The 27,361-nt window shown below is 45.9% G+C and overlaps 1 protein-coding gene across 4 annotated transcripts in view; it reads left to right on the forward strand.

Moving 5' to 3' along the window:
* MERTK (MER proto-oncogene, tyrosine kinase) overlaps positions 1–27,361 on the forward strand; it is a 122,215-nt gene that overhangs the window by 36,812 nt on the left and 58,042 nt on the right. For 3 of the 4 annotated variants that reach the window (XR_008682398.2, XM_055399356.2, XM_055399357.2), the window contains exons 2-4: positions 1,251–1,671; positions 10,859–10,959; positions 16,441–16,614. Coding sequence is in view for 3 of the 4 variants with exons in the window: in XM_055399356.2 (XP_055255331.2) it covers positions 1,251–1,671; positions 10,859–10,959; positions 16,441–16,614 (696 nt within the window). In the remaining variant the exon portion in view is untranslated. The remainder of the gene's footprint in view (positions 1–1,250; positions 1,672–10,858; positions 10,960–16,440; positions 16,615–27,361) is intronic. The other variant, XM_055399358.2, reaches the window with a different exon arrangement.

A 27,361-nucleotide genomic window follows, 5' to 3' on the forward strand; every position in this document is an offset into this window, starting at 1 on the left:
AAAAAATTTCAATTTGTGAAAATGGATATTAACTAGACTTATCCTGGGAGTCATTTTGCAAACTACACAAATATGGAATCATTCTGCCATACACCTGGAACTAATGTATTATATATGTGTCGATTATATCTCAAATTTTTAAAATTTTGATGGTGAAGATTATGTTTCTTAAGTTTTCTGTAGAAGGAAGTCTACAAATTAATAAAATTGTGAAAGAAAATATTCACACTATTTATGTGTGTTAAATAAATTCTGATTATGATTTCTGAGGATATTGAGTATGCCCAGTTCTCTCTCATGCTGGCCTAGGAAGTTGGGAACCTACTTGGGAAACTCCATTATTTAAAAGGCTACAAATCCAGGACTTCCCTGGCAGTCCAGTGGCTAAGACACTGCCTTTCCAGTGCAGAGGGCGCAGGTTCAGTCCCTAATTGGGGAACAAAGATCCCACATGCTGTGTGACTCAGCCAAAAAGTGAAAAAGTTAAATAAAAAAGAGGGTGGGATGAATAGAGAGAGTAGCATGGAAACATACACATTACCGTGTATAAAATAGATAGCTGGTGGGAATTTGCTGTGTAAAGCAGGGAGGGCCAACTCGGTGTTCTGTGACGACCCAAAGGGATGGGATGGAGTGCGAGGTGGGGGTGGGAGGGAGGTTCAAGAGAAGATGTGTGTGCTTATGGCTGATTCATGTTGATGTATGACAGAAACCAACACCGTATTGTAACGCAATTATCCTCCAATTAAAAATAAATAAAATTTACCAGGGTGGAATTAGCAATTTGATTAGATATATGTTCGGAGAAGGCAATGGCACCCCACTCCAGTACTCTTGCCTGGAGAATCCCATGGATGGAGGAGCCTGGTAGGCTGCAGTCCATGGGGTCGCCTAGAGTTGGACACGACTGAGCGACTTCACTTTCCCTTTTCACTTTCATGCATTGGAGAAGGAAATGGCAACCCATTCCAGTGTTCTTGCCTGGAGAATCCCAGGGACGGGGGAGCCTGGTGGGCTGCCATCTATGGGGTCGTACAGAGTCAGACACGACTGAAGCGACTTAGCAGCAGCAGCAGGAAAGATGTTGACAGGGGAGAATATCCACTATGTATTTTCAAGAAAAAAGGAAGTTTTTTTATGTTCAGTCTGATCCAAGTTTGTCACATATGTTTTTTATGTGTTGGAAAAAAATGAAAGGATTATACCTAAAAAAAATAAAAAGGCTAAAAATCTGATATTCTGTTTTACAGCTATTGCTGAGATGAAGGAAGGAACCAGCCCCAACCTGCTGTTCTCTGACTCTCTCCCAGGAAGCTTACGGGCTGACCACACGCCATTTTTCTTTCCTCACACTGGTGGCTACCAGCCTACCGCTGTGTCTCCGCCCATCCAGCCTGGAACACCAGACCCTGGACATGTAGCCTTTCCCAGGGTGACCTCCGCCAGGTCCAAGCTCCTACCATCTCTTGCATTTAATCACACGGTTGGCCATATAATACTTTCTGAACACAAAGATGTCAAGTTTAATTGTTCCATCAACATACCTAACATCTACCAGGACAGTGCAACTATTTCTTGGTGGAAAGATGGGAAGGAATTGCTGGGGGCCCATCATGCAATTACTCAGTTTTATCCGGATAATGAAGTTACAGCAGTCATCGCTTCCTTCAGGTAAGTGTTCACTTTCCCTTTCTTTGAAATGTTATGCTTTTGCGATTCAAAAGCAAAAGGCTTGTCAGTAATCAAAACAGCCTTTTGTTTTCTGTGTTAGCAGCTCCACCATTCAGAGTGTAGATTAATAGCCGATTGTATTGTTGATCTCTTTTCATTGGATTTTGGCCCCAGTGGAATTCTTGGTGATCAGACGCTCTTCCCAGCTGGCCTGCAAGTCCCCCCAAGTCCTGCTGGACTCCAGAGCTCTCCCAGTGGGTGAGAGCCGTGTCCTTGCCTGGCATGAGGAGACATCAGAACCGTTAGGTGGGCGTGGAGCTCGTCAAACAGCGCAGCCCTGCATCCCTTTCATTTGCTCCATCTCTTCCTCCTCCCTCCTCTCCCAGTGGCCCTTGCAGCTACAGATACCGGTACTGATGTTAACCTTGTGTTGGGGTGGGAAGAAGGCCGGCAGTCTGAAGTCTGGGAAGCTGAGACAGACCTTCAGCCACTTGGGTCTCTATCTCAGCATTCCACTTTGTACTGGCCTGGGCAGGCCGAGTGAGTTCAGGGAGAGACAAGGAGACGCCAGGCCAGGACATAACCCAATAACCCATCACGGCAAGGCCTGAGTCCTTATACGCCAGATCCTGGAGACCGTGGGACAGCCGCTCCTCTTCTCACCGTCCCTTTACATCCTCTCTGTCTCTCTCTTTTTTGGCTGTGTCATGTGACATGTGGGATGGTAGTTCCCCAACCAGTGATTGAACCCATGTCCCCTGCAGTTCTGCAGTGGAAGCATGGAGTTAAACCACTGGACCTCCAGGGAATTCCCTCCCTCTTCATGCTCTCCTGTCTCCTCTTAGCCAGGAGGGTGTTTGTTTATTTGTGTTTGCATCAGGACCTCCTAGCATATACAGTTTTAGAATTAGGTGGGCTGCAGTCAGGCTTACCAGGTGGCACTAGTGGTGAAGAATTCACCCGCCAGTGCAGGAGATGTAGGAGATGCAGGTTTGATCCCTGGGTTGGGACGATACCCTGGAGGAGGGCGTGGCAACCCACTCCAGTATTTTTGCCTGGAGAATCCCATGGTCGGAGAAGTCTAGCGGGCTATTGTCCATGGGGTTGCAAAGAATCAGACACGACTGAAGCAGCTTAGCAGGCACACGCGGACTGTAGGCACCAAAAGCTCAAGATGAGATCAGAGCCCGGCAGCGATGATGATTCTCCGGGACTCCTCCACGCTGAGTGGAGCCTCTTTGATGTGTTGTTTTTACTTTCTCTGATCTGATGTTTGGGCCACTTCCAGACTGTGTCATGACTTTGGGTGAATCAGTGTATGTTTCCTTTTCAGAAAAACCACCTCTGAGTTACCACAGACCTGATGACTCCAGTCAGAGTTTAGTGTGTCAACACGTCCATAAGATTTCCTCCCCCGCCCCCCGCTTTGTTTTTCTACATTTTCTAAGTTCTCTCGGTCATCATCAAGGCACAGAAAACAACTGACATGTCTTTCATTGGTTGATTTAAACTCTGGCTTGGTCTCCCGGCTGCCATTCTCAGCTAGGGACTGAGACCACTCGGGAGACCTGACTGTATTTTTTTCTCCGTCATCTGCAAAGCACAAATGTTTTTCCATTATGCAGACACAGTTTCTGATGGGAGAATTGAAATCACCATTTCATAATAAATAAGGTTTAAAGGCTTATAAAAACAAGAGTCTGACCAAAGTCTTGGTCTCACCGAGTGTCACTTAGAAGGAAAGCACAACTGTATTCTCTGGGCTGGGAGTTCCAAGTTGGGCTCCTGCCACTGGCTCCCATGAGACCATAGGTGAGCCTCTGCATCCCTCTTGGTCTTCTTGCCAAAGAGATGGAATTGACTGAAAGCTCCAGGTATGCTCTGAAGGGCCGTGAGATAGTCAAAAGACTTGGAGAATTTTTACAGCTAGAGTAGGCAGAGTCTTATTTAGAACTTAGGTCTTTAGAGATTGGAAGATGACTAGGTGAAATTTTGAGAACTTTAGAGAAAAATGTATACTTTTGCACATATTTGGTTGAACTCTTATAAAGTCATTCGGAAGGGAAGAAAATCTTATGTGACCTCCCAACTGAGCAAATTTAGTGATCAGAATTCTTGTAAAGGATGGACACTCAGCTGAACTGAGTAATGTTTGGAGCAGCATCAAGTCCACCACTGACATATTCACTTTATTAGTGTTCAGGTGACACTGTAGCTGTGGGTAATTCAGTGAAGTAAATTAAAGTAACTTGATCAAGATGATAAATATTTGTATAATTTCTTTGCAAGACAGAAGGATGTTAGAGAGCCTAATTTGATGTCTTTTAGATGAGGACCCTGAGGTCCTTATAAATTAGGATTTCTTGCCCAGGGTAACTAGATAGTAAGCTGGGAGTAAGCTTAACTAGGGAGCCTGATTTGCATACCTCTCCTCATATCCTCTCTTCTCACATCTCATGGGCCCCAAGGAAACCCACTCTGGTTCCCAGCAAAGTGAAGAGCTAAAAACTAGTTCTAAACTTTCAGTGGATGCCATTTTACCAGGAATTCATTAGCTTGCAATTTTGTTGGAGATGCCACTAACAGTACCTGCATGGACCACATTTATTTAAGCAAATGTGCAAATGATAGATGACTACATGTAAGCAGGGATCAGATGTCTATTAGTATTGATAGAGTCAAGAGTCATCTTGCATTAATGGGTGTAGGGAGCACTCAGTGTTGGTTGGAGTATTCCTAATCAATAGCTTGGTAGTTAATACAGAAAATCTCCACCAACACCCCTCCTTACTCCTGGCCCCATACCCCCCACCCCATGCCTAATCCTGGATGGTGCATCACTCGAAAGCGGTTGCTAGACCTCCGCTGTGGGACTTGTTACCAGGCTGGACATCTCCCTTGACACTCCAACCAGTATCCTATCCCATCTACACCTGATGTCAGCTCAAACCATAGGGTATCCATTCGTCTAGCCGGGGGACCCTGTGTAGCCAAGACCTCCCAATGAAGTCTCTAAAGAAGAGTGTAATTCCTGGGACAGTTATTTCTAAGGGCTTCCAAGGTGGCACAGTGATAAAGAATCTGCCTGCCAGGGCAGGAGATGCAGGTTAGATCCCTGAGTCAGAAATATTTCCTGAAGGGAATGGCAACCCACTCCAGTATTCTTGCCTGGGAAATCGCCATGGACTAAGGAGCCTGGTGGGCTACAGTCCTTGGGGTTGCAAAGAATCAGACACGACTTAGAGACTAGACAACAACAGTTAGCTCTAAAGTCTGGTGTAAGGTTTAAAATAGCTCTCTGGCTTAGGCTGAAACACTCATCAGATAAAATTTTCCAGGAAGGCACCAGCCTTCAGATCAGAAGACTTGAGGAGACCCACCCTCAAGCAAAAACAAAAACTGATGCTCCTGTATATTGACAGGCCCTGCAGATTTAGTTATTGGGTGATTTATGGCAAAGGGAGAGTGTTTGATGTTTGTTTTCTTTGTAGTCTAAGGGTTCCCAATGCTCTTTAAATTCTGGCATCCTTCCCAGTAGCTCAAGCTGGACGGATTTTACTTTCTGAGTACATTTTCCTGGTAAACATGTTAAGTGGGTAGTTTGGGTTCCTGCGTGCTCCTTGGGCCCCTGCAGGCTCTGAGATCCAAGACCCTTGCCCACCCTGCCCCTGCGGGGTCTGCCTGCTGCCGTTGCTGGTGCTCTTTATCTCGCTGCTTTTGCTGACCCCAAAGATGGAATCGTACATGAGAGATCAGCCAAACATCTAGAAAGTAAGGACATCATTTGTTCAGCCAAGCCATCAGCTGATTGCTGAGACTTTCAGACTTGCTTTATATTCAGTTCAAACTTCTTTTCAGGTCAGATTTTGTACCAGATTCCTGAACTCGATTTATCCATGGAATCCTGTCAGCACCATTTGAATGATGGCTGCTTAAATAGGATGCTTATCAGTGGGTCTTTGTATTCTTTTTTCTAGTTTTTTTTTCTTTCATTTTTAATGTTTGTTTGTTTTTTATTGTTGTAAAATACACATAACATGGGCTTCCCCGGTGGTTCAGTGATAAAAAAATCCACCTGCTAATATGGGTTCAATCCCTGGATTGGGACGATCCCCTAGAGGAGGAAATGGCAACCCACTCCAGTTTATTCTTGCCTGGGAAATCCCATGGACAGAGGAACCCTGCAGGCTACACAAAGAGTCAGGCATGACTTAGCTACTGAGCACGCATGCACACATAAAATAAAACACCGTTTTAACCCTTTTTGAATATCCAAGTCAGTGATCTTGAGTATATATGCAGCTGTCACCACCATCCATCTCCAGAACTCTTTCATCATCTCAAACTGAATCTCCGTACCCATGAACACTAAGTGCCCACTCCCCATCCCCTCCAGCCCTCGGCAACCTCTATTCCACATTTTTTCTCGAGGAATTTGACCACTCTAGGTATTCAAGAGGAGTCAGCTAATATTGGTCCCTTTTTGTATTTCTTTCTTTCTTTTTTTTAAAGTGACCAAATATTTACTGAGCTCCAGATTTCCCATAAGTGCCATCCATGGTGTAGAGGTAGGTGTTGGACCCCCCATTTCTGAGAAGGAACAGAAGCACAGAGAGATAGAGAGATTTGTATGCACTCCACATACAGTGACTCAGATGGTAAAGAATCTGCCTGTCAGTGCAGGAGACCCAGGCTCGATCCTGATCCGGGAAGACCCCCTCGAGGAGGGCATGGCAACCCACTCCAGTGTTTTTGCCCAGGAAATCCCATGGACAGAGGAGCCTGGCAGGCTACAGTCCATGGGATCACAACAGAGTCTGACATGGCTTATCAACTAAACTACCACCACAAGCCATTTGTGAGCAGATCAGCCTAATTGTCACAGGTCTGACGGCCAGAGAGATGTGTGTCCTTGTAGGATGTTCTGGGGCTATGTTAGCTGAGGGCATCCCAGTGGGGATGAGCTTTTGCTGCTGCCAGCCCCCTTTCAACTCCCCCTTCCTCACCTCAGCTCTCTCCAGATGGTTCCTGTCTAGACGTCGGGTCTGAGTTTATGGTTTCTTTGGTCTTCCCCCATTCAGATGTTTGACCAAAATCTGTTGGAATTCTTAACCCTTTATTAAAAAGTGCCTGCACATGGTAAAGTAGTCTGTCTATCCCACTCCAGCCCCCAGTGCTTTCTCGATGGGGAGGAGAGGTGACCCACTGATTGGGTCGCTTTCCAGAGATAGTCAATCCACAAGTCGTGTGTGTGTGTGTGTGTGTGTGTGTGTGTGTGTGGTGTGCATGCATACCCGTGCCAGGCCCCAGCATGGTGTGTTAATCTAATAGAGTATTACTCACGGCCGTGGTTAAATCAGTACCCAGCATTCACAATTTCTGTGGCTGTGGAAATGCTATTTTCAGCCGAATCATGTCGTCAAACTGTAATTACATTGGCCTTCTTGTCGAGCTTTTTGATCTTCCTGAACTTAATAGTTTCCTTGCCTGCCTGTTAGTTCACTTAATTTTCTAATTTTTAATCGCTCATTCTCCTCCACGTTCGAAAGGAAAATAGGCATGTCCTCTCAAAATGACACAATTCTCAGGACTGGAGTTTTTTCCTTGGAGGTGCCAGACCTGGAGCCGTTCCTTTCTCTCCAGCCCAGACACATTGCCCTCCAAGCCTGGGGTCTGGCTGAGTCATCTTTGCTCTTATTGTTGGGAGCCTCATTCCTCCTGATTTCTAGCTCCTGTCTCCCAGAGCCCAGCTTCCCCTCTTCCTGGCTTACTCCCTAACTTTATGTGGAGCCCACCCCCTCCACTTGCTTTCTGGGCTCTTGAATATCTGAAAATGCCATATTTTTCCTACTCTCACCAAAAGACAGTTTGACCAGATACAGAATTTAAAAGGAAAGCAATTTCCTACTGTCATCTTTTTGCTCTGAGAGTTGTCCTTGAGAAGCATGATGCTGTTCTGATTCACTCATAAATTACCTGCTTTTCCTTTCTCTGGAAGCTTTTGGGGGTCTCCACTTTATCTTAGATGTGTGACATGTCTAAGGGGTTGGTGAAGCCCCTTGGCGGGTCTTTTCTCTCTTGCTGTGCTGCCCAGCCTCATGGTCAGGTTTGGAAAGATCCATATCTCCAGTTCTGGGCATTTTCTTGAATCATATCCTCCCCCTCCCCTCTCTGTGTTCTTTCTGGAATTCCTTGCTCAGTCCTTGGAATGTCTAGATTGCTATTCTGCGAGCGGAGCCTCTCCTGCTGTTTCTGTCGGGGAGAAGGAGGAGATGGGGGACCACTTCCCCATCTCGAGTTCTAGCCGCACCCTGCCTTCATCCTGGGAGCCTTTATGTTATATCTATAAAAGAAAAAGTAGAATTATTTGTGAAAAACCATTCTTGTGCTATAGGTAAGATGAATCTGGACTCTGTAATTAATGCAGACACAAATGGTCCTTCTCACCAGGTGCTGCCAAACCCTGCCCAAAGCAAATGAGTAAAAGACCAAGTGTTTGTTTGTTTTCAGGCAAGGCTTTATTGATTCTTTTTTGTATTTCTTTCTTTAAAAAAAAAAAAAATAGAAAGTGACCAAATATTTATTGAGTTTTGTGTTTTCCTGCTCTTCTCCTAGTCTGAATTTTCCTTGCTGGCTGGTTGAAGACACTCCTAGGCTTTTTTGTGCAGTCTGATTTCTGCAGCCTGCGTGTGCCGCTCCATTGTATCTGTGCCTGCTGATTTCTCGGGTTCCCGGTGTGCTGTGCACCCTTGACCTGGGTGCAGCCTCACTGGGGCTGTGGCCTGCCTTCCTCTCTGGCTGTCACTTCCCCTCTGGTTTCTGGCTCACTGAGTCTTGAATCTCGTCATCCACTCTGTTCAGCTCCTCCCTAGGTTTTCCTGCAAGAAAATGATGCCTCTTTCAAGGAGAACTTGTGAAATGAGTGGAAACGCTCCTCTTTTCAGTAGCCATGACCTTGGTTTCCCTTAGAACTACAAAGTAGGCAGACTGATCAGCATACAGAATCTTCCAGAAGCCCTGTGCACCATCCGGCCCCTGGTTGGTGCCCACAGTGAGCGGCACACCTGCTGCTCCTCCTCTTTCTTGATCCCCTTCTGGTAGCCATGACATCCCAACACATTCTCAGGGAGCGTCCGCTGGCCCCTCATTTGGAGATCTTTGTCCTGTGAGGTCTCTTTCCATGTTCTTCTGGTGACCTTGAGGCACTCTGACATAAAGCCCCTTCCCTAAGGCTTCACTTTCCTGGTGGCTCAGATGGTAAAGAATCTGCCTGCAGGAGACTCGGGTTCGATCCCTGGGTTTGGAAGATTCCCCCAGAGAGGGGAATGGCAACCCACTCCAGTATTCTTGCCCGGAGAATTCCATGGACAGAGAGGAGCCTGGTGGGCTAGAGTGCATGGGATTGCAAAGAGTCAGACACGACTGAGCACTAACACTTTCACAAATAAGTCACATCGAGGAGCAAGCTGCTAGGAAGACAAGCGGGCCTCACCACGGTTTTTCCCCTTTTCCTCTGTCGCAGTCTTCTTGGTTGTGTCTGTCGGACAGAGAGGAGACCAGTGCTGGGGGACTAATAAAGGTGTCCTCTTTCGGGGAGCATCTGGGAGTATTTCAGAGTGTTCCGTACTCTCTCATCCCTTCCTACCCAGCTAAGAGCGGGTGTCACGTCTGTGGTATATTTCCCTGTTTGTAAACATGTTGAGAAATTGACAAGCAGGACTCTGAACCTCCTTGAGCCAAGGCCTCCTGTTTATATCAGATATTTAATAACATACTTTGTTTACACTGTAATATGAGGAAAACAAAAGGAAGGTGACTGATAATTAAACAGTATGAACGTGAATGTGTAAATACTGGGCGTGACCCCACCAGGAGAGGTAATAAAGTCCACAGCGACTTGCACCATGCACACGGCCACTGCACACAGAGAGGTGCTGTCAGTCACCCTTTCTCCAGACCATGACTGCCAAGTTCAAAACAGGACAAGGAGACACTCGCCTACCATTTCATGGTCCTGGGCAAAGACGGATATTAACACCAGGCAAAATACTTTGTATGTGTACAGTGGGGTTAGGTTCCAGTCTCTGAAGGTCATTTGGGTTGTGGAAAAGTTGCCTCTGACCCCTGAAAGCCATGTTGGCCCTTAGTTATATGACCATCCAGGACAGTCCCACAAATTTGCAAAATACCTTGAGAGGTTGTACGCTGATTTGGAGAACCCTGGTGCAGAGCCTACCACAGAAATCCAGACAGGTGAGCTCACAGGCGTTAGGCAGTTTCTTAGGAGAAACAGAACCGATAGGAGACACACATGTGAAAAGAGAGAGAGCAAAAAAACATTAAAGATTGGTGTCATTTTAAAGATTTAATGCCCCTGTGTCATTGTTGTTGAAGTCGTGTCTGGATCTGTGACCCCCACGGACTAGCCCATGGGGCTACTCTGTCCATGGGATTTTCCAGGCAAAAATACTGGAGTGGGTCAAAATTTCCTCCTCCAGGGGATCTTCTCAACCCAAGGATCAAACGCATATCTCCTTCATTGGCAGGTGGATTCTTTACCACTGAGCCACTGGGGAGACCCCTAATGTAATTGTCGTTCAGTTGCTCAGTCATGTCTGACTCTTTGCGACCCCATGACCTGCAGCGCTCCAGGCTTCCCTGTCCTTCAGTATCTCCCGGAGTTTGCTCAAACTCATGTCCATTGAGATGGTGATGCCATCCAACCATCTCATCCTCTGCCGCCCTCTTCTCCTTTTGCCCTCAATCTGCCCCAGCATCAGGTAATTGTGGGTACTGCCCGATCTGAAATCTGTGGAGTGTCAGTGGGAGACCCAGGGGAGAGCTGATGTTGCAGCCTTGAGTTCCAAAGGCAGTTTGGAGGCAGAATTCCTTGTTCCTCAGAGGACCTTGCTCTAGGCTCATAAGACATTTAAGTGACTAAACGAGACCCACTCAAGCAATAGAGGATAATCTGCCTTACTGTGAGTCTACTGACTTGAATATGAATCACATCTGAAAAATATCTGTGTCCAGAGTAATGATTGACCAAATCTCAAGGTGCTGCGACCCAGCCATGTTGACATACACGGTTAATCATCACAGTGAAAGACAAAGAAGTTGAAGAATGTTGATTCCTGTAGTAAAAACTCGAAAGGTCAATGAAATATCTTTGTGTTTCTCTCTCAAGCATAACCAGTGTGCAGCGTTCAGACAATGGGTCGTACATCTGTAAGATGAAAATAAACAGCGAAGAGATCGTGTCTGACCCCATCTACATCGAGGTTCAAGGTGAGTCCAAAGGCCACAGATGTCCAGTTGCTACTTGCTGGTTTTAGAGCCTGCATTAATTGCTTTGTGTATAATGCTCCAGAGTTTGGCATGCCCATTTGTTTGTTGTTGGGTTTTAAAAAAATTTTTTAATTGAAGTTGATATACCGTGTTGTGTAAGTTTCAGGTGTATAGCAAAGTGACTCAGATATAGATAGATAGATACATACATATATATAGAATACATATATGTATGTGTATATACATATATATACACGTATGTTTGATATTTAATTGCTAAGTTGTATTTTTTGTGACCTCATGTACTGTAGCCTACCAGGCTTCTCTATCCATGGGATTTTCCAGGCAAGAATACTGGAATGCGTTGCCATTTCCTTTTCCAAAAGGTCTTCCTGACCCAGGGATTGAACCCCTGTCTCTGTATTGGCAGCTTTCAGTTCAGTTCAGTCGCTCAGTCGTGTTCAACTCTTTGCAACCCCATGAATCACAGCACACCAGGCCTCCCTGTCTGTCACCAACTCCTGGAGTTCACTCAAACCCACCTCCATCGAGTCGGTGATGCCATCTAGCCATCTCATTCTCTGTCGTCCCCTTCTCCTTCTGCCCCCAATCCCTCCCAGCATCAGAGTCTTTCCCAGTGAGTCAACTCTTCGCATGAGGTGGCCAAAGTATTGGAGTTTCAGCTTCCAATGAACACCCAGGACTGATCTCCTTTAGGATGGACTGGTTGGATCTCCTTGCAGTCTAGGGGACTCTCAAGAGTCTTCTCCAACACCACAGTTCAAAAGCAGCAGCTTTACTGCTGAGCCACCAAGGAAACCATGTGTGTATATGTATATATATATGTATGTCCGTTCCGTTCCATTCTGTCGCTCAGTCGTGTCCGACTCTTTGCGACCCTGTGGACTGTAGCCTACCAGGCTTCTCTGTCCATGGGATTCTCCAGGCAAGAATACTGGAGTGGGTTACCGTTTCCTTCTCCAGGGGATCTTCCCAACCCAGGGATCGAACCCGGGTCTCCCGCATTGGAGGCAGACGCTTTAACCTCTGAGCCACCAGGGAAGCCCATATATGTATGTATGTATATACATATATTCAGATTCTTTTCCCGTATAAGCTATTATAAAATATTGAGTATAGTTCCCTGTGCTATGCAGTAGGGCTTTGATGTTTAGCTATTTTATATATAGCAGTGTGTTTATGTTACTCTCAAATTCCTAATTTATGCCATTTGTATGCATACTCTGATACAAAACTTGCAGATCCTTAAGCACTGAGATTTTAAAGGCCATCTTCTTTCTTAGATTATAGGTAGTTATGAAATAAACTTAATTCTTAAAGATTTAGCTCTCTGCTAGGCACTATGCCTGAGACAAAAAGGGACTATGTCTGCCCTGGTGGCTCAGAGGTTAAAGCGTCTGCCTGCAATGCAGGAGACCTGGGTTCAATCCCTGGGTCCAGAAGACCCCCAGAGAAGGAAATGGCAACCCACTCTAGTATTCTTGCCTGGAGAATCCCATGGGCGGAGAAGCCTGGTGGGCTATAGTCCACGGGGTCGCAAAGAGTCGGACACGACTGAGTGACTTCACTTTTGCCTTAAGGTTATTTACAATTTAAAAAACTAAAGTCTTGGGACTTCCCTGGTGGTCCAGTGGTAAGGAATCCACCTTCCAATTCAGGGGACGTGGGTTTGATGCCTGGTCAGGGGACTAAGGTCCCACATGCTCCAGGGCAACTCAGACCGAGCACAGCCAAAAACAAAACAACAACAAAAAATAAAACCTTAAGTCTAAGCAAAATGCAGTTTATTAAACGGTTCTCAGTGCTGGCCCCAGATGCCACTCACCTGGTCAAGTGCCAGTTATTTATTATTTAGTATCCTTTACTGCAGTGGTCCCCACCCTTTTTGGCACTAGGGATCAGTTTCATGGAAAATAACTTCCCCAGACAGAGGGGTGGACGGCGGGGCTGGGGGAGGGCGGTGGTTATGGTTTCGAGATGATTCAAGTGCATTACATTTACTGTCCCCGTTATTTCTGTTATTGTATCAGCACCACCTCAGGTCATCAGGCATTAGATCCCGGAGGTTGGGGACCCCTGCTTTTCTATCTTGCTTATGCGGACAGTGAAACCAGGGAGAATCAGCTAGTTTCAACTGTGCCTGGGATTCCTTTTTCAATCCTTAGGGTTTCTCGGGCACGTGATTCAGTGCAGTTCTGATGCCATGACATGACATGGGCCTGGTAGGGGAGAACTGGGGCATCAGGCAAGGAAGAAGGCAGTCTCTGCCCTCGAGGAACCTGAACTCTCGTGGGGACATGAGCTGACGCACAGGTGAGCCAGGCCAGGTCCTGCATCTTGGGCCTTGCCTGTCTGGTTCGGCAATAGCTGAGCCTGCCAAGAGGGGCTTCGAGGAAGAAGCATCTTCATTATCAACCCAAGTGGCCACTCCACTTTCCCAGGGACTTGTCCTGCAGGGTCTCTGCATCCCTGCTCATCAAGGCGCCCCATCTACAGTGTCATCAGGAGAATGACTTGGTGGCTTTCTCCTCACCCTTCTCGTCGCAGGCTTTAGAGAAGGTGATTAGCTTTTCAGTGAAGTTCAAAGAGACTCGTCTCCCACTGAAAGGCAACTGTGCTGTCCATTCTTTTCTAAACCTGAACTTTTCTAAACCCGCTGACGCTGCAGGAGGCCCGAGAGAGGGAGGTCCCTCACGAGGGTCTCTTTTGGAGCTTTGCTCTGAGCCCATCTCAGACTTCCCTGGGCAGCTTCCCAGGTGGTGCTAGTAGTAAAGAACCCACCTGCCAGTGCAGGAGGCCTAAGAGACGCGGCTTCAATCCCTGGGTCGGGAAGATCCCCTGAAGGACATAGCAGTATTCTTGCGTGGAGAGAGCCGCCTGTCCGGCTGCAGTCCATGGGGTCACATAGAGTCGGACACGACTGACGTGACCTGGCAGGCACGCACGCATGTCCCAAACTGGACGGCTGTGCCACAGGATTCTGTCAGTATCCACCGGAGGGGAGGGTTCCTACATTTGCTGCTACTCTAGGAAAACTATTCAGAAGACGTTTTACTTGTAAAATCCCAGGAAAAAAATGCCCAGGGTAGGAATGAGTTAGGTTCAAATGAAGTTTGGTAAAACAGTAAAGCTTGGAAAAAAGAATTCCATTTTAACACTCCCATGTTATTCCTGCTGGGACCGGATCTGTGAGCTCCCAGTCCCCAAAGAAGACAATTTAAATGCTGGAGGTCAGTTCGCTTGATCTGTTAAAATTTTGGCATATACCCCAAATAAGTACCAACTGGCTGTCTCTGAGCTGTTCTTAACGTCCCTTCCCTGTGACCCCAGTTCTGGAATCAAAGTGGGAAATCTTGAGGTTGTTAACTGTGTAACTCTGTCTACACTGTTCTCATGAGTTTAGGCTTGGAAAAACTGTTCAGTCTTACACAGGTATACAGATTTTAAAATTTATTATCACCAACATGAAAGCTCACACACAACAGGTTGTCCTCAAAAATGGGCAGACCACACCAGTTAAAATGACCATGATCAAAAAGTCTACAAATGATAAATGCTGGAGAGGGTGTGGAGAAAAAGGAGCCCTCCTATACTGTTGGTGGGAGTATAAATTGGTAACCACTATGGAAAACTGTATGGAGGTTCCTCAAAAAACTAAAATTACAGTTACCATGTGATTCACCAATCCTACTCCTGGACAAATATCCAAAAAAGATGAAAACTTTAATTTGAAAGGATCCATGCACCCCAGTGTTCACAGCAGCACTGTTTATAATCGCCAAGACACGGAAGCAATCTAAGTGTCCATCAGCAGCTGAGTGGATAAAGAATATGTGCCGTATAATGGAATATTGTGTGCGTGCTCAGCCGCGTCTGACTCTTTGCAGCCCCATGGACTGTAGCCCTCCAGGCTCCTCTGTCCATGGGGTTTCCCAGGCAAGGATACTAGGGTGGGTTGTCACTATGTTCTCCAGGGGTCTTCCCGACCTGCATCTCTGGCATGGGCAGACAGATTCTCGGCCGCTGAGCCACCAGGAGGCCTATGATGGAATATTACTCAGCCATAAAAAATGAAATAATGCCATTTGCGGAAACAAAGATGGACCTAGAGATTATCATACTAAGTGAAGTCAGAGAGAAAGACAAATATATGGTATCACTTATACATGGAAACGAAAGAAAAAAAGATACAGATGAACTTATTTATAAAACGGAACCAGACTCACAGAAAAAGAAAACAAACATGTGGTTACCAAAGAGGGAGGAGTAGAAGTTTCGGGTGAATACATACACAGCACCATGTATAAAATAAACAAGCGCAGCACAGGGAACTCTGTTCAGTGTCATGTAATGACCTATAATGGAAAAGAATCTGAAAGAATATGTATTTTTGCATCTGTATAACTGAGTCACTTCACCACATACCTGGAAATAACGCAGCACTATAAATCAAGCGTGCATGCTCAGTTGCTCCGTCGTGTCTGACTCTTTGCAACACCATGGACTGTAGCCCACCAGGCTCCTCTGTTCATGGAATTCTCCAGGCAAGAATACTGGAGTGGGTTGCCATTTCCTCCTCCAAGAGATCTTCCCAACCCAGAGATGGAACCCATGTCCCCTGCGTCTTCTGCATTGGCAGGCCGATTCTTTACTGCAGCACCACCTGGAAAGCCATAAATCAAGTATCAGTTCAGTTCAGTTCAGTCGCTCAGTCATGTCCGACTCTCCGCGACCCCATGAATCACAGCACGCCAGGCCTCCCTGTCCATCACCAACTCCCGGAGTTCACTCAAACTCGTGTCCACAGAGTTGGTGATGCCATCCAGCCATCTCATTCTCTGTCGTCCCCTTCTCCTCCTGCCCCCAACCGTGTACTTAAACTTAAAAAAAAGGGCGGCAGGGGGGGCAGACCTCGCACGTGGTTTTGTTTTCACTCTGTGTTTATTGGTAAGGAATCCTGCCAGCCTTTCCAGGAGCTTAAGCAACACCTAATTTCACAACTGCCAGGCCTCCCTTCTGGAAAAACCAGTTCTGAATCACCATTGCTCCTTTGGGAAAGTGTCCTAGAAAGCCAGCTAGAGCTAGACTGGTAGGAATTAGCTTCTGTGTGCTTTCTTATTCAACTTCATCGGAGTGAAAACTGAGCATTTCAGACCTGGGTGGTGGACAGAAAGTAAAAGTTTAATCACTCAGTCGTGTCTGACTTTTTGCGACCTAATGGACTGTAGCCCACCAGGCACCTCTGTCCATGGGATTTCCCAGGAAAGAATACTGGAGTGGGTTGCCAATTCCTTCTCCAGGAGATCTTCCCAACCCAGAGATCAAACCCAAGCCTCCTGCACTGCAGGGTGGTGGACAGAGAGAACTATTGCCGAATTCTGGTGTGGTTTCCATTCACCTGGGGGCTGTGCCTTGGCCTCTGAATCTAAAACCTTCTTCCACTTACCACTTCCTCTGCAGGACTTCCTCACTTTACAAGGCAGCCCGAGAGCATGAATGTCACCAGAAACACAGCCTTCAACCTCACCTGTCAGGCTGTGGGTCCACCCGAGCCCGTCAGCATTTACTGGGTTCAAAACAGCAGCCGTGTTAATGAACTTCCAGAAAGATCCCCCTCTGTTCTGACTGTTCCTGGTGAGTCTCTGTTGTGGCATTTGTTTCTTGTTTGCTTTCTGACAGTGGAAGGGAGCAGAAGTTCAGTGAGTGCTGTAGTGTACAGCAGCGGGCACTTGAGGAGGATAAAAACGCAGGTGGGGCAGCCCAGGATGGGGACCAGATGGATGGGGAGGCAGGTGGAAATCTCGGGGGTCAGAGGTCACAGTACAGGATGGGTGTCTGTGGTTATGTCAATTCAAGTGGCCGGAATCTTCGAGCCAGGGTGGCCGGGAAGCCCTGCTCACATCTCCCGTTGCAGCTGTGGCCCAGCTGGCCTGGCAGGCCTTGCCTTTCAGGAACCACTGATGTGAAGACCTCAGCGAGGTGGTGGCGAGGCAAATGCCTTGGTCATGGAGGCAGTTGTGGGAGGATTGAGTCATTTTGGGGCTGTGACTGCCATGAAATCATCAGTCATCTGATTTCCATCTAAGTGGGCGTGACCTGGCTTTGGTCCTAGCCCTCCTCCCACACTGCTCTTAGGGTCAGTGCCATAGATGGTTCTGTGCTGCAAAATCTGATGGGCTCCTCTTTGGCGCCTCTTCTTGCATCTCCCAGCAATGTCTGGTAAGGTTGCTGCTGCTGCTGCTGCTAAGTCACTTCAGTCGTGTCCGACCCTGTGTGACCCCATGGACTGCAGCCCACCAGGCTCCCCCATCCCTGGGATTCTCCAGGCAAGAGTACTGGAGAGGGGTGCCATTGCCTTCTCTGCTGGTAAGGTTACCACCCCCTAACTCCCGGTCTGCACGTACTCAGGGAGTATTCTGCGAGGACACTGCATGCCAAAGGTGACCTTCCGAAACCACTGTCTTTCTGGCTTCCTTCCTGCCTCAGTGCTCTTCCTCTGCCCACGACAGGAGTTCTGAACATGCTGGGTGCCACAGGGCTCAGTCCTGGACCGAATTCTGATCCCTCTGAGGCACTCCCGCCTGGGAGATTTCCTCTGGATCCTGGCTTCACAACCATCCGTGTGGTGATGACTTTGAACTTTGTATCTCTGGCTCAGACTACCCTCCTGAGCTTCATGCTCCTTTCCTGGCATGTCCACTTACTGGATATGTAAGTGTGTTAAAATGAAACTCTTAATTTCCCCCCGTACTCGGACTTGTTCTGCCCCAGAGTTCCCCCTCCTGCTAAAGCGTGTAGGATCACCGTCTGCCCATCCTTCCTGCTGCTCATTGTTTAGACTGACTACATCAGGAGGTTGCCAGTTGTGCTCCCACAATACATCGCAAATCTCTTTCCTACCCCTCTGCTGCAGGGCCCTGGACCAGGTCACCGCCAGCTCTTGCCAGCATCTCTGCAGTAGCATCCTAACTGGTCTCTTAGCTCCCAGCCTTATCCCCACTCTTGTCCTCCATGGTAGGTCATGTCCCCTGCCTGCAGGAACTCTTCAGTGGCTGCCCATTATCTTTGACTTTCTCTCAAGAGGCCTTTCTGCTCCTCCTCATTGGATCTGCGTGCTCTGGTCCCCACTCTACTTTCCAATCCCACCCCCACCCACTCTTTCCGCCTTGCTAGTTAAGACCAGTCACACTGATTGTCTTTTGTTTTCTTAGAAACATCCCCCTTCTCCCTGCCTCAGGACCTTTGCACCATTTCTTCTGTCTGCCTACAGTGTTGTTCCATTTGCCCTTCACCCCGTGACATGTGTCAGGTAACACTTCTGCACAGAGGTCTTTCCTGGTCATTCCTTTGGGTCCTCTTCACTCCTTTATTGACTCTCAGGCATGGCACATATTCTTGTGGACTTGCGTCGTCGCACTGGTCACAGTCTGTCATTACCCTGTTTATTTGTTTAGTCTCCTTGTCTGTCTTCTTAGAGGATGTATGCTTAGTAAGGACAAGGGCTTCGTCTCTCCCAAGACAGAGCCTGACTCATGGTAATACTCACTGAATATTTATGGTGAGAATGGACCAACAAGTGATTGCCAGCCGGAGATATTGTCTCTGAATCACTTTTCTTGCTCCTGACTCCACAAGGAATGTTATCATTGGCTCACCTTCATCTGAGTTTTCTTTGAGTTTCTCTGAGGAATTGATCATCAAGTGACTTATTTGTTCAAAATCAACTTTAAAAAAATACATTCCACCTTCTCTGGATGATTGTTTTGAAGTCCTGTAAAGAAGATTTATGGGGCATACAATGAAATACGTAGGTTAAATTGACATATAATTAAGTGCATAGAACTGAAGCACACATTCAATGAGTCATGATGAATGTAGATAGTCATGTAACCACCACTTCAGTCAATATATAGAACGCTGCTATCACCCCAGGACGTACTCCCTTTTCCCTTTGGGTCAGCCTGCCCCTCCCGTAGGTGACCTTGTTCTGACGTCTAGTTTCATATATAAATTTTGCCTGTTATTGAAATTTACGTAAATGAAATCATAAGGTATGTATTCTTCAGTGTTGGGCCTCTGCATCTATTGAGGTCATATTGTTTTTCACCTTTATACTCCTCATGTGGCAAATTACATGGACTGGATTTTTGAATTTTAAACCAGTGTTGCACTCCTGGACTAAACTCTGCTTGGTTCTGATGTACTGTGATAGATTCCATTGGCTGATAGATATGCAGTTAAATATTATTGTATTTAAGCTTTTTCTGGGATGACACCGACTGCTTGTACTGCGAGCCGGTTCTGCTCCTAATTACTGTGAGTTAGTGAAGACCCCATGGTCAGGATAGCATCTTCCACAAGACTGCCCTCACCTCAGCTGCTATCCACGAGTCTCAGGGGAGTCCCCAAGCCACCTGTACTCCTTACTTACTGGCTGTCAATTTGAAGGTTCCTATGGCCCCCTTGCATTTCCCAAATGGCTCGGTGGTAAAGAATCCACCTCCGATGCAGGGTTTGATCCCTGGATTCGGAAGATCCCCTGGAGAAGGAAATGGCAACCCACTCCAGTATTCTTGCCTGGGAAATCCCATGGACAGAGGAGCCTGGTGGGCTCCAGTCCATGGGGTCACAAAGAGACCCTCTGGTGTCGCTTTAGACTTAGTGACTAAACAGCAGCCATCATGACCCCTTTGGGTTCAGTGATTTTCTAGAATAACTCATAGAACTCAGAAAAGTGCTCTACTTAAGTTGTAGTTTATTTCACCAAGGATGCACACAGGATGAAGTCTGGGAGGGCGCCAAATGCAGAGCGTCATCTGGCACATCAGTGTGCTCACGGAACAGGAGCTGCTGAGCTCTGGTGCTCAGAATGTTTTTACCGGGGCCTCATTATGTGGCATAACTGATTAAAGCATTAACCGTGATGGAGTACTGTCTCCAGACCTCCCTCTCTTTCCTAGAGGTCAGGAACTTGAGCTCATATCACGTGGATCAAAGCCCCAACCCTCCCATCACATGATTTAGTCATTCTGGTGACCATTCTCTTCTAGAAATCATCTATGGATCCACTTGAGTTACCTCATTAGCATAACAAAGCCACTCTCGTTACTCAGTAAATTACCAGGGACAAAAGCTAGTCCAGGTCTTTATCATACAATAGTGTTCATGAAGGAAATTGGTTTATAATTTTGTTTTTGTGATGTCGGTTTTGGCATCTGGGTAGCGTTGACCTCTTAAAACATAGTTGGAAAGTGTTCCCAACTCCTCTCGTTGTTGAAAGAGCTTGGTAGCGTTGGTATTATTTTGAAAAGATGTGTGTGAAGTTACGTGGAGGTTGTAACCTCTTGTGTTTTGAATATTTCTTTTTACCTTGCTTTTTTTTTAAAAAAAAAAACTTTTAATTTTATATTGGAGTTTGCCAATTAATGGTGTTGTGATAGTTTCAGGTGGACAGCAAAGGGACTCAGCCGTTCTCCCCCAAACTCCCATGCTATTCATGCTGCTACATAGCACTGAACAGAGTTCCGTGTGCTACACAGTAGGACCTTGTTGGTTATCCATTTTAAATATATTGAATGCTTTATTTCTGATAATGCAGTTTAGATTACCTTTTTGGTGAAGGTTAATGTATTGGTTCATGTTGAGTCTGAGGTTAACTGAAATCCCCAAGCATTTTTCTCATAAATTGCTGCAAAATCAAGACTCTCCTGCTTTTTGTATATTTAATTATTTTGAAATTTCAGCCTACCATGTGACCTTTATCCCTATGAAAATTTATCTCATTATCCCAATCTACTAAGGCCATTTTGAATGGCCACCTTGATTCTCTTATTGGATTAGCAAGTTCTCTCCCTGTTTCCTGTCTAGATTCTAATCTAACCAAGGACAAAACACAGTGGCCATCAGGCAACCTCTGAGTTGATATCAATTCATGAAATTAGCTCTTTTGTCTACTTTTCAATCAGCAGTAAATCTGCCTAATTTTATTTTTTCCACCATTTATCTCTCCATCTTGTCTTCTAAGATATTCCTTGATACATTGAACTAGGAACTGTCCTGGAAAGACTAGAAATCAGTTTGCAATTCATTTTGAAATCAGACTTGACTTCCTGTTGGTGAACTGAACTCCATGCCTGTCCTCCTAAGACAGGTGTCCTAGGCACCACTTTGATAACCTTCTCTGAAGTTCTACTGTAGATTCTGTCTCTCACTGATTTTGTACTTGCCAAAATCAGTATCATTTTCTTTATGAAAACAAGGACAAAATCTGTCCATCTCTGTTCATCTAGAATTATTTTGGTTTACATTTTGGCTGTTGCTCAGCATGTGGGATCTAGTTCCCTGACCAAGGATTGAACTCACAGAGTCCCAATCACTGGACCACCAGGGAAGTCCCCGTCTCTGTTCATCTAGAACTTTTCCTCTTCAGTTTTCTTAGCAAGTAGAAGGATCTGTAAAATTTAATACCCAAGGCTTTATATATCGATATAAATTGTCCCAACTTGGTGACCTTATTTATTTCTAAATGGTCAGATATACCATTACAACTGACACTTATTTTGCTTTAGATTCTTTATAGTCTTCATTTTACTTTCCTTAATTTGAAGATTTTTTTCCTTTTGGTTAAGAAGATAGAAGTAAAATAGAAATCAAGCATTCTATAGGCTAATAGTATGCTTTTTAACATAAACTTTAATGGGATATGGTTACCTGAAGCTACACATGTGATAAACTTACATAAAGCAACACATACACAGAAATGAGTCCACGTGTAACTGGAAAAATCTGAATAAGCTCTGTGGAAGGTACCAGTGTCAGTTTTCTCATTTTGACACTGTAGTTATTTGAGACATTAACATTGGGGAGGTAGGGTGAAGGGTACATGGAACTCCCTGTCTGTTTCTGTAAATATATAATTAAAAATTTCAGAATAAAAAATGTTTTAAACTGTTAAAGTTTTGTAGCACTGTGAAGGAACTACACTCAAACTTATTCTTATTTACATCTATTCTTAACTTAGAGGACAAGTTAGTGTGATGCCTGAGCCCCTCCCAGTAAGTAGGTGGTATTTAGGGAACTAGGCTGAGGCTGTTTTGGCTTCAGATGGCTTTGCGGGGCTGCGTGCCCACTCAGAGTCTGCCTGGAACAGGCACATTTAGGAACAGGAAGGCCATACACTTTTCCCTCATTATCCCAGTCGTTTTTTCTTTTGACGTAAGTGCTGTCTTTAAGAAATGTGAGCAAAGAAGCACTTTGTCTAAAGGGCATGATTCTGAGTCAACAAAACCAGTCTCAAATGTTATGTGCTATGTAATTCCATTTAGGTAACATTCTCAAAATGAAAGGGTTATAGTGATGATGTACACATCAGCTCCTGCCAGGGGTTAGGTGGACGGAAGGGTGTTTGTAAAAGGGGTGGCATGGGGGAGCTTTTCTTGTTTTGGCTCTACCCCTAGGGCTTGTGCGGAGAAGGCCATGGCACCCCACTGCAGGACTCTTGCCTGGAAGCTCCCATGGACGGAGAAGCCTGGTGGGCTGCTGTCTGTGGGGTTGCACAGAGTCGGACACGACTGAAGCGACTCAGCAGCAGCAGCAGGGCATGTGGGGTCTCAGTTCCCCAACCAGGGGTCAAGCCCGCACCCCCTGCAGTCGATGCTCAGAGTCTTAACCACTGGACCCCCAGGGAAGGCCTTGGAAGCTTTTTTTTGGTGATGAAACGGTTGATTTGTATACGTATTTGTACCTGTAATAAAATTTCATAGAAATTTCATAAAAATCCCCCCTCCCCCAAACAAAGAAAAACCAAAAGCTAGTGAAATCTGAATAAGGCCCGCCTGTATTTTAGTTAGTAGTATTGGGCTTCCTGGGTGGTTCAATTGCAGGAGACACAAGAGATGCATGTTCTATCCTGGGTTGGGAAGATCCCCTGGTATAGGAAATGGCAACCCACTCCAGTATTCTTGCCTGGAAAATCCCATAGACCGAGGAGCCTGGTGGGCTACAATCCAGAGGGTTAGAAAGAGCTGGACATGACTGGTTGACTGAGCACATGTCCAGTGTTCCAAAGTCACTTGATGATGTTACTGTGATTATGTAAGATGTTACCATTAGTGGGACCTGGGTGAAGGGCGCTAGGAGCTTTGTATTAGCTCTGTAATTTCTTGCCAATCGAAAACTATTTCAAAACAAAGTTACTTCCCCGCCCCTCCACGGAAGTACTTTGTCATCAACAAATCGAGTCCCAAAATAAAGAGCAGAACTACAGAAAGCTTTTGCTCTATGGTGTTTAGCGACAGGATGTGTTCTAGGTTAAGTGGTTAAGATCCCATTAACTAGTGTCAGATCACCATTGTGTGTCCCTAGGCAAGTTACTTGCCTTCTTTATATAAAACAGGGATAATAACAGTGTCTACCTCACAGAACATTTATGAAGGTTCAGTGAAATAGTATATGTAAGGACTTTGGTACAGAAGCAACCTACAGGAATGACTCAAATGTTACTTGAATCAAATTTTTCTATGAAACAGTTACTAACTCACTGTCCATTTTGAGCTATCTTCCTACAAGATCAGAGACTTAGGCTGATCTTTCTGGTTTTTACTTTTTTTAAAAAATGTTTTTATTTACTTCTTTATTTCTGGCTGTGCTGGGTCTTCACTGCTGCTTGGGCTTTTCTCTAGTTGCAGCGAGCAGGGGCTACTCTTAGTTGCAGGGCCCGGGCTTCTCATTGCGGTGGTTTCCCTTGTTGCGGAGCACAGGCTCCAGGTTACAGGCTAAGTCATTGTGGTGCGCCGGCTGAGCTGCTCCCCAGCATGTGAGATCTTCCCAGACGAGGGAGCGAACCCATGTCTCCTGCATCGGCAGGTGGATTCTTTACCACTGAGCCACCAGGAACGTCCTGGTTTTTACTTTTAAAAAATACTTGTTTTATGTTAAAATCCACATTTAGAAAACAGCTAAGCTAGTTTTGCTTTTACTTAATTGGCTATAGTGCTTTCTTTTTTTTTTAATTATTACATATGTTTTTTGGCCGTACAGGAAGGCATGCAAGAGTCTTAGTTCCTGGACCAGGGATTGAACTGGCACTCCTTGCAGTGAAAGCGTGGACTGGACTACCAGGGAAGTCCCTGTAGTTCTTAATATTCGTTATGATGACAGCAGTAACAATAATAACTAGAATTCTTGTGTCAGTTTGTAATTCTCACAGTGCCTTCAGTAAAGAACCTCATAGCAGTCAATGATACAGTTAGATGTTTTCTAATTACCATTTTACAGATCAGGAAGAAATTTGGAGCCAGTAAGGGACCTGCTTGCCTAAGGTTTAGCCCTTGTGTGGCAATTGGAACAAGCCTCATAAAACATAGAGTAGGTTATATCAGTCTTCTGCTCAAAGCCCCAGGTTTCCCGTCTCTCTTGGAAGACAAAGAAAGAAAGTGAAGTCGCTCAGTCGTGTCCAACTCTCTGCAACCCTGTGGACTGTAGCCCGCCAGGCTCCTCTGTCCATGGGATTCTCCAGGCAAGAATACTGGAGTGGGTTGCCATTTCCTCCTTCAGGGGGTCTTCCCGACCCAGGGATCGAACCCAGGTCTGCTGCATTGGAGGCAGACGCTTTAACCTCTGAGCCACCAGGGAAACCTGACCCATATACTCCCTGACTTCAAACCTTCCCTCACCCTCCAGAATAAACTTGGCACGTTCCCTCACCCCAAGTCTTTCCTCATAGTCGTTCTCAAGGAGCCACCTCTGACCCGCATGTTTAAAATCACTACCACTTCTCCATACACCCTGACCCCCTGATCCTCTTCTATTTTTCCCGAGTACTAATCACCTTCTATTACAGCATGCAGCTTATCAAACGGAGCAGGTCTTTGCCTCCCCTTGCCTGCCCCCCCTCAGTGTCTTTTGCCTGCCTTTTGTGTCTGGAAAACTTTAGTCAAAGAATAAGTTTAATCAGAGAAGTGAGAAAAGTGGAAACAAAGGAAAACAATCAAAGGAGACTAGATAACAATAATGTAGTCATTAAGCATAGTCAAGGACCTTTAGCTCTTTCTCAAGGGCTATAGATAAGATTCTGAGCCGTCTTACAGATACCTAGCTGGAGAAGTTAACTACATGATGAGCAGACTGTACCCAGGACATGAGTTGTCACAATTCCTACAATTGGCCACAAAAAAATGGGACCAAATAAACCCTAGAACGAAAGATTAACTGTACGTAAAACAACCAAGATGATGCTGGTCAGATCACCGATGAGCAATCTGAAGATAACTTAGAACTGACTGTGCTGCTCCTGCATGTAGACCACCCCCACAATCTGTCTTTAAAAGCCCTCACGTGCTGCTTGTCGGGGTGGGAAGTTGGCCTTTCGACAGATGTCTGCCACCCTCCTCCACCCAGTTGCCGGCACCTGAAATAAAGCAAACTTTCCATTCCACCGATCTGGCCTGTTTATTGGCTTTTGAGGGGCAAGCAGCTGGACCCACAAACTCCTTTTGGTAACATTTATTAAGGCTATTATTTCTCACCCTCTTTTGGCCTTGAGAATGTGAGCTTTGTAAGGGCAGGTATCTTTGCTGTATTCATGGGTAGATCCCAGGTGTCTGGGAAAACATCTGGCACACAGCAGCTGCGTGGTAAATGTTGAGTGAATGAATTCAGGCAGAAAGTGAGTTCCAAGTTCATAAGTGTAAGCCCTTCTTTTATGCAGCATATCATTGTATTTCTCTCCTCTCTGGGTAGAAAGATGAACACCAGGGGAAAAAATAAAAGGACAGGATTGCCTAACCCAGAACTCAAAGAAACACCCTAACTGTGCTCTTAGGACCTGCCTCCTCAGCAGTTCTGATTGTCTTTCCCTTGAGGGAGCGTCCTGTGCTGAGTGTTCCCTAAAATATCTTTCAGACCTTGTGTCAAGGGCTGTCTTTTTTTAAACCAGCAGAGTACCAAGCAAGAGGGGCGCAAACCATCATGGTGAACTTGGGTGGGGTGTCATGGAGTCAGGGGGTGTCCACGAGAAGAGGATCTGGCAGCAGGAAATGTGGAGTGCTGCTGTTGGGGATGTTTGGGAGATTGGATGGTAGGGTGGAGACGTGGTGGGTGGGTCCTTTTCTCCCCGGAACGCCACAAGGGTTGGGCTCTAAAACTTCAATATCTATTCTAGCCCAGTAGTGGAGGGGGGGGGAGAGCAGAGACGTGATGGGGTGGCTCTCTTTCTCAGTCCATCTTGGTTTCTGCAGTCAACTCGGTTTTATAAATGAGCCTCCAAGTGGGAAACTAATGCCCTTAAGCCAAAAAAAAAAAAAAAAAGTATCACTGAATACATTAAGCCAGGAAGCCTATATTTGGCCCAAAGTTTTCACCCATTCAATTCTAGAGAAAGTTAATCTGGGTTGGAATCAGCCTCCATTTCTCTTTGCTAGCCTCTGTTTGGCCTATGGGGATTCACCACCTCAACCCGCTGGATAAAACTACTGCCCTTGATGGTTTGGCTTCTTGTGGGCAGTTCTGAGTCAGAGTGGGTGCCTTGTGCCAGGGAATTAGCTGCTGACTCTGTGTCCTCCGAAGAGAAGCACAAAGAGGAAAAATATCTTCCCCCTTAACCTAAAATCCTGTTCCATGAGGAGTGGTTTCACTCTTGACATCGATCGACCTTGCAGGACTTAAAACCATAGGCCTAACTCATCTTACTTTGGGATCTGTAAGGAGATGGTGGATCTCAAGGAAATAGGTCCATCCTCTTCTTTCCTTTCAGGGCCAGGCTTGCCCTCACCACTGGTTGTCAGAGGAATTCACAGTTTGTTTTCAAGGGTTTCCCAAGAGTTTGGACAAGGGTGATTGAAGTCAAATGACTGGTTTTAGCCTGCAGAAGTCTGCTCAAATATGTACAAAATGTAAGTTGCCTAGCAGCTCCCAGGGTCTTATGATTGAGCCAAAGCTGATTTTTCTAAATATAAGCCAAGTTTTGCCAGTTCACGTTGCCTGGTGAAACAGGCATCTCATTTGGAAAACGACGACCTGGAAGTTAAAGGTGCTACTCCAGCAGGAAAAGCCGAAGGTCACAGGCCTGCCTGTGAAACAGTGGTGGGCAACAGGGGCCCCAGGTGGTGGCTTAGAGCAGGTCCCCAACCTTTTTGGCACCAGGGACCAGTTTCACGGAAGACAATTTTTCCTTGGACCGGAGGTGGTGGATAGGGGGGATGCTTTGGGGATGATTCAAGTGCATCACATTTATTGTGCACCTTATTTCTATTATTATATCATTATATTATATTATTGTATTATAAATAATTATGTATTGTATTTTATTACATACTCTATTATATATTATTATGTATTTGGCTGTGCTGAGTCTTAGTGAGTGACACATGGGCTCTAGTTCCCT

The sequence above is a fragment of the Moschus berezovskii genome, chromosome 11, assembly GCF_049115385.1.
Source record: "Moschus berezovskii isolate FMDL1 chromosome 11, NW_MosBer_1.0, whole genome shotgun sequence".
In the NCBI taxonomy this organism is placed as follows: Eukaryota; Metazoa; Chordata; class Mammalia; order Artiodactyla; family Moschidae; genus Moschus; species Moschus berezovskii.